Source organism: Coffea arabica, chromosome 2e, assembly GCF_036785885.1.
Source record: "Coffea arabica cultivar ET-39 chromosome 2e, Coffea Arabica ET-39 HiFi, whole genome shotgun sequence".
Taxonomy (NCBI): domain Eukaryota; kingdom Viridiplantae; phylum Streptophyta; class Magnoliopsida; order Gentianales; family Rubiaceae; genus Coffea; species Coffea arabica.
The window spans coordinates 58,604,196-58,611,775 of record NC_092313.1 but is presented as its reverse complement, the minus strand read 5'-3'; the positions used below and the strand labels follow the sequence as shown (position 1 = coordinate 58,611,775).

General features: G+C 40.8%; 1 protein-coding gene across 1 annotated transcript; it reads right to left on the bottom strand.

Moving 5' to 3' along the window:
- Window positions 1-317: 317 nt before the first annotated feature.
- On the bottom strand, window positions 318-3,057 carry LOC140036358 (uncharacterized). The gene is made up of 4 exons (XM_072077735.1): window positions 2,135-3,057; window positions 1,697-1,921; window positions 635-1,269; window positions 318-412 (listed from the first exon to the last, which is right to left on the bottom strand). The coding sequence occupies exons 1-4, from the start codon at window positions 3,055-3,057 to the stop codon at window positions 318-320; spliced, it is 1,878 nt and encodes a 625-aa protein (XP_071933836.1).
- Window positions 3,058-7,580: the final 4,523 nt, after the last annotated feature.

The window sequence follows — 7,580 nt, the reverse complement described above, 5'->3', positions numbered from 1 at the left end:
AGCAACATGGCGCGCGTCATTTGTTTTCCTACAAGGGATAAAATGAGCCATTTTAGAAAATCTATCCACTACAACAAAGATACTATCCATACCTCTAGAAGATCTTGGTAAGCCAAGTACAAAATCCATGGATAAGTTTGTCCAAGGAACATGAGGTACGGGTAGAGGAGTGTATAGTCCATGAGGGTTACTCCTTGACTTGGCCTGCTTACACTTTAAACACTTATCACAAATGTTAGCAACGTCACGCCTCATTTTAGGCCAATAGAAGTGTTCATGCAAGATGTCAAGAGTTTTATCAATGCCGAAATGTCCCATCAATCCTCCACCATGGGCTTCTCTAACAAGTAATTCCCTAAGCGAACAATTGGGAATACATAGGCAATTTTCTTTGAACAAGAAACCTTCATGCCTATAGTACTTTTGAAATGCAGCATATTCACAAGCTTGAAACACATGTTTTTAATGTGCTCAAAACCAAGTAGCTTGGTGCTCATGTTAGTGATCAAAGTATACCTCCTAGACAATGCATCCGCAACGACATTATCTTTCCCCTTCTTATACTTAATGATGTATGGAAAGGAATCAATAAATGCAATCCACTTCGCATGTCTTTTATGCAACTTTCCCTGACCCTTAAGGAATTTAATTGATTCATGATCAGTATGTATCACAAATTCCTTAGGCATAAGATAATGCTGCCACACTTCAAGAGCACGCACAACAGCATACAATTCTTTATCATAAGTAGGGTAATTAAGAGCTCCCCCACTCAACTTTTCACTGAAATATGCCAAGGGTCTATTATTTTGATGTAAGACAGCCCCTATGCCGATCCCACTAGCATCACATTCAACTTCAAACGTCACATCAAAATTAGGCAAAGCAAGAATAGGTGCTGAAGTTAACAAATCCTTAAGCTTATTAAATGACTCTTCTTGCTCTTTTCCCCATTGAAACCCCACATTCTTTTTAATTGTCTCATTCAAAGGTGCTGCAATAGTACTAAAGTCTTTAACAAATCTCCTATAGAAACTTGCAAGACCATGAAAAGACCTTACTTGAGACACATTGGTTGGAGTCGGCCACTCTAAGATGGCTTTTACCTTGGCGGGATCAACACTTATGCCATTTGCACCAACAATATATCCAAGGAAATTAACTTCAGGAGTGCAGAAGACACATTTTTTCATGTTAGCAAACAACCTATTTTCACGCAAGGCACTTAAAACAAGTCGCAAATGCTCAACATGTTCATCTAAAGACTTGCTAAAGATCAATATATCATCAAAATAAACAACAACAAACTTCCCAAGAAAATTCCTTAAAACATGGTTCATTAACCTCATGAAAGTACTTGGAGCGTTTGTTAAGCCGAAAGGCATCACAAACCACTCATAAAGACCATACTTTGTTTTGAAAGCAGTTTTCCATTCGTCTCCTTCCTTTATCCTTATTTGATGATAACTAGATCTTAAGTCAATTTTAGTGAAAATGATTGCCCCATGCAATTTTTCTAACATATCATCTAACCTAGTAATAGGATGACGATACTTAACAAATAATTTTATTAATTGCACGACAATCTGTACACATTCTCCAAGTCCCTTCTTTCTTAGGCACTAAAATGACTGGAACTGCACAAGGACTAAGAGATTCACATACCTGGTCCTTTTCAAGGAGGGAATCGACTTGCCTTTGGATTTCCTTTGTTTCCTCCGGATTTGCTCTATAGGCTGGTCGATTTGGGAGAATTGCTCCAGGAACAAAGTCGATTTGATGTTCGATACCTCGAATTGGAGGTAATCCTTTTGGTAGTTCCTCCGGAAACACATCATTGAATTCTAGCAAAAGAGAGTAGATTGCACTAGGAAGAGAATCGGTTATGCCTAGTGTGTAAAAAGAAGAATAATCAGCTTCCCTGTACAGAAGTACTATGAGAAGACTTTGTGCATTCAAAGCCCTACCTACCTCACGCACACTTGCATAGAAGCTCTTTTTGTTCACTTTCAAGCTCTCGGCCTCACTGAGTTTTTTTCCACTCGAATTTTCTTTTTCACTCAACTCGGCCTCTACTTTCTTTTTTTCCTCATCCTCAGGCACATTCGGCTTTTTCTTTGCCTCTCTCAGTTGCCTTTTCTTTCGCTCTTTTCTTAGATGCAATTGTTCCTCATACACTTGTGTAGGTGTCAAGGGTGAAAGAGTGATCTTGAGGTTGTCCATAATGAACTTATACTTATTAGTGAGTCCAATATGATCAGCCTGCCGATCATACTCCCACGGACGCCCTAACAAGACATGACTAGCTTGCATAGGAATTACATCACATAAAACTTGGTCCTTGTATCGACCGATAGAAAAAGTGATTAAAGCTTGTTTGGTCACCTTGACTTCCCCCCCATCATTTAACCAAGATAGTCTATAGGGTTTAGGGTGGTAAGTCCATGGAAGGTGCTTTTGCTCGACAAAGTCAGCAGCTACGCAATTAGTACAAGAGCCACTATCAATGATCATGAGACATACCTCATCTCCAATTTTGCATCTCGTATGAAAAATGTTGGTCCGTTGGAGATCATCTTCTTGAGCTTGTGCATTTAGCACTCTCATAGTCACCATAGTTCGAGCCACGGGGTCCTCTTCTTTTTCAACCAGGTCAGCATCCTTCCCCTCTTCTTCAAGTGGTGGCATGTCCGCATATTCCTCCTCTCCTTCGCTTTGCCACATTCCCTCTTCATTCATGTACATGATGCTTCGGTTAGGGCATTGAGCCATGAGGTGGCCAATTCCCTTGCATTTGAAACATGCCTTTGGCTGGTTGGTAGACGTATTTGCCCTTGGAAGAGTCGGCCGCGGGGTTGGTTTAGAAGGAGTTGCACTCGGATGGAACGGTTGCTCCATTCGCCTGTTTTCCCTTTCTTTATTGCCTTGCCTCGGCCAAGCATTGGATGTTGGCAATTGATCTCTTCTCCAAGGTGTGGAAGAGTATGTAGTGGTTCGGCCACTAGGTGTCTTTATAGGTAAGGCTTGCCTTTCCACCTTCTCTGCATAAGACACCATTTGTTGTAGCTCAAAGTGGTCTTAAAGCTCAACCTTCTTCCGAATTTCAGGATTTAATCCATTAAGGAATCTTGCCATGGTTGCTTCCGAATCCTCTTGTATGTTGGCCCTTATCATTGCTACCTCCATTTGTTTGTGGTACTCATCAAGCGAACTGGACCCCTGGGTGAGTCGTTGGAGCCGATTGTACAAGTCCGTGGTGTAATGGAAGGGTACAAATCGTTTCCTCATCACTTGCTTCATTTCAGCCCAAGTGTCAATTGGTTGTTCCCTATTTCTCCTCCTTGTGGCACATACTTGCTCCCACCAAATGGATGCATAATCTTCAAATTCAATAGCCGCAAGTTTCACCTTTTTCTCTTTAGAGTAATTGTTGACTTCAAACACTTGCTCAACTCTCCTAACCCAATCTAAATAAGCTTCATGATCATTTTCCCATGAAAGGTAGGCATCTTAGTCTTGATGGAACCAAGATTGTCATCGGTTCTCCTAGGTCGGTCTCGGCCTTCCCTCGCTTCCCTGTGGCTTTTCCTTGATCGGAATGAGGTGTTAGAATGATACCCCTCATCATCCGCATCATGCTCAACACTCTGAGCACTTGAAGCCCTATTGGGAATATCTCCAGTACCTCGCATCTCAATGGCAGCCAACCTGTCGGATATTTGTGGCATCGCAAATTCATGTCTCTCCGCTTGTTTTTGAAGAGTTTGGAGCACCAGTTTGAGTGACACGTCGGTCTCAGACGGCTCAGGCATGTTCCCATCTTGAGACATATTGTCCAACCTGCAAAACAAATGTATCCTAGTCTACCTTGCAAAGCACTCGTGTATCACTCAAGAAAACACACTGTGAGAACCCGTACTTTTCCATTTCCTAGGTTTTAGAATCTTTCATGTCTTGTTTTCTGCATTTTCGTGCTTAGGAAAATTTCTAGATAATTTTAAGGAGCAGATATAATTTTTAGATGCTTTTTCTAGTATCGAATAGGTTTTGAGAAATTAAGAGCGTATACCGGACGTGGGACCCACTAGTGCGAAAAGTTCGGAAAAATTCGGCCAACTAGGTTAAGTTTTGGATACTGGAATTAATTTACCGGGTGTTAAGAGATAAGTAGAGGTTGCAATTTGGATTGATATGAGAGAGACAAGTTAGGTAGGTATTTAATAAAAGGTGACAAGTGTCACCATGTGATTGCTTCATACCTTAACACCACTATTCATGGTCTTACCATTTGACTTAAATAAACCAAAAATGACCAAAAATCATCAAAAAAATCCTCCATGGTGGCCGGCCCTCTCTTTCTCTCTTTCTTTCTCTCTTTCTCAAAGCACAAGGAAGAAAACTCTTCAAGCTTGCTCCAAATCATCAAAACCAACCATTGAAACTTGCAATTTCTCCATAAAACCTCTTCAAGTAGTGTTTGTGAGTTGTTGTGTAAAGTTATTTGGCAAGTTAAGGTGACCAATTGCTCTCTCTCTCTTGTTTTTAAGGTGAGTTGTGAAGAACCACCCTCCTCCCTTAATTGATGCTTAAATCATGCTTAGTGGTAGTATGAGATGCAAGTTTATGGATTAATTCTTGATTTGTGGTTGAAGTGATGCAGTTTTATTATTTTTGGGGATTTTTCTGTTTTAATATAAGCATGATTGTGTGGCTATCTATGATGATTGGCAATGGTATATAATGACTCTAGGAGGTGGAAAAAGTGATTAATTGCAACCAATTTCTGGTTTGGAAGAAATTTCAGAAAATTAGGGTTCTTGTGGGAGCATTCTGCCCGAATTTTTAGCTCCTAGTTAGAGGCCGAATTGGCCTTGGCTTAAAACATAAAAGTTGTAGGGAATGACATTATAGAGGTTCCTACAAAATTTCAGGTCAATCGGAGTAGTGTAGAATGAGAAAAGTCGAAATTACTATTGCTGTTCTGGTTTTACCCGAATGTAAGAATTGCGCCTGTAATTGGTTGTTTTGGCAGGAATTTCTTTCGAATTGGTTGTTGAGGCCTTCTAATGAAATTTATCCCTGTTTCTTAGCTTTCAGCTGGTTTTAGAATTTCTGGATTTGGACTTGGAGAGCCCGAGTTATGATGTTTCCGCTAGAATGCGTTTTGGGAATCTGTTTTTACGGTTTTGATGTAGTATCTTGCTTTTTGACCTTTTTGCACTCAAAACTTGATTGAGTGACCTTCTGTGATGTTGTAACCCTGTCTTTTAGCTTCGAATCGATGGGTCGTACACCTTCATCCGATAATCGTAGTGAAATTGGTGCCATTACCGCATAACGAGGACAAAAACTGTTTTTTTCAGGGCCAAAGCTAATTGCATTTCCGAATTTTCTGGTTTCCTTTAATGTTTGTATATGCTTATGGAATCCTATTGGGTCATGTTTGGCCTTGGTTTATGACTCGTTTTCGAGTCTCATTGTATTTGTTTGCATGTTTTAGGGCGTGACCGTGGTGCACAACGTTCTTTTGACGGAAGTGCATGAAACCACATTTGCGAGCTTGGTGAGTGTACTACTCACTTGTATGTTAATATATGGCTTTGATACTTGAACTTGGTGCTTTGAATGTTAATTGCTTGAAGTGAAAGTGTACTTTATCACTCTCACTATGTGCCTTATATCCTTGCTATCATGTGATTGAAATGTTACACGAAGTGTTACTTGAAATGAAAATACATGACTTGGTGTCATTTGGACGAGTATCCAACGACTACAATTGTTATCAATGAGCTCAACCCCATTGGTAGTTGATTGTGTGACGACCCCACTTCTCCCAAGGGCGAACCCAAGGGTATCGGCGGGCCACCTGCCTAGCTCGCGCCAGGACTCAAAACCTAAAGTTCGAAAGAGCACTAAATACAATATATACAATCCCAAAAGAGTTATAATTACATTCTCCAAAAGTATCGAGTCAAACCACCATAACAAAAACAAACATCCTAACTGTTCAACTATTACAAGCCAATCTAACTATACTAGTATACGAGCCAAAAGTCCCCGCGTCGGCCCCTGCTAAGGAAAACAAAAGGAATGGGGTAAGCTATATGCTTAGTAAGTAAACAGGGGCGAAAGCATAAATTTCACATAACAGTTACACAATAAGAGTAAAGCAAAAGCAGAAAAGTAACATCACATAATAAGGATACAGGTGGCTCCAAAGCCAACTCATATGCCATGCGTGATCTCCTGCCGACACTCCGTCGACTGCAAATAATAGTCCGTAGAACTTCACTTGTACACCCACCGACACCTTATCACCCTCACTGGCCAGTCACCTCACAAACTTGCCCGGGCGAACGAAATCACAAACTTGAACTTGAGTCACAAGCTCGGGTCACAAACTTGGTCACCTTCTCGGTGAACCGGATTCACAAAATTGGTTCATAACATGAACCTACAAACTTGGTGACCTCAGACAAAGTTGGACTGCCTTCGACCAAGCCCTTACCGGCTCGAATAGTCCAACCAGGTCAAGAGTTCGCCCCAAACTCACAAACTTCACAAAATTATTCAAAATCACAAACTTTGCAAACTTTACAAACTTTATTCGAAAGTCGCCCCGAGCCACAAGCTCAAGGGTTTTGGTTCCAAAAGGTTCATATACATATGCCAAGTACAATTATACATTCAAATTAGGGTTTAGGTCGAGTGCGATAAAGTACACCCTCGCCTAAGTACCCTTTTCACATATCTCAAACACATAGCAAAGAAAAAACATCAAACTGGCCTGAATACTTACTCAAAATACCAAAAGCAGTACAAGAACAAAATCGCTTCACGCGTTTTCGCTAGTAGTGGGCCCCACCGACTCCGCCTAGCTCACCACGGTCTGAAATAGAAGATTTTATCACATAATATCACAAACGACTACTAACAGATCCAAAACAAGCAAAACGGCAAAATGACACGCGCGCACGTAAATATGACGGACGGAAACGGAAACGGCAGATTTGATACTCATTTCTAGTTTACCCATAAGTTGAGCTTCGAATATCGGATTAAGGCGTATGAGACGCCATATCGAAGCTTAAAGGATGAACAACAACTGTTATGAAGACATCCAGAACTGAAACTGGAGGCTTTAGTCCCAAATGAACCAAACACAATCACTTACGAAATCTGGCCAATGCACAAATGGTCAGTTTTGAGTGCAAACTGTTTTCTATGCTACACATGGTCAAAAGAGCTGAAAATTGGCAGTTAGATAGTTCATTCCAAATGGAACAACTTTCATGAAGGTCGGCAATCCAAATTCGGAACGGAAATTGGTCATCAGGACCAAAACAGATTTCTGGTCATTTTCACGGGCAGGCCTTGTTTGCTCGGCTATATCTCAGGTTTTATAAATCTGATTCATGAAATTCCAAGGGCGTTAGAAAGCTCTGATATAGGGCTATAAGTTTGGTGTTTTGGTCGGAAGCCCAAACAGCTTGTAACTCAGTCAAATGTGAAGCCAAAGTTCCAGCCATAAACTTTCCAAAAACGTACCAGAATCACAAACCGTATTTGACCTCAATATG

What these genes read in the sequence shown, in the direction of transcription:
- LOC140036358 (XM_072077735.1), bottom strand. Translation starts at nt 3,057, where the DNA reads ATGGTGTCTTATGCAGAGAAGGTGGAAAGGCAAGCCTTACCTATAAAG. An exon ending in AGAAAAGAGCGAAAGAAAAG is followed by an intron (nt 1,922 to 2,134) that starts GCAACTGAGAGA and finishes ACTTCTGTACAG; the next exon opens with GGAAGCTGATTATTCTTCTT. An exon ending in ATCAATTAAATTCCTTAAGG is followed by an intron (nt 413 to 634) that starts GTCAGGGAAAGT and finishes AAAGTACTATAG; the next exon opens with GCATGAAGGTTTCTTGTTCA.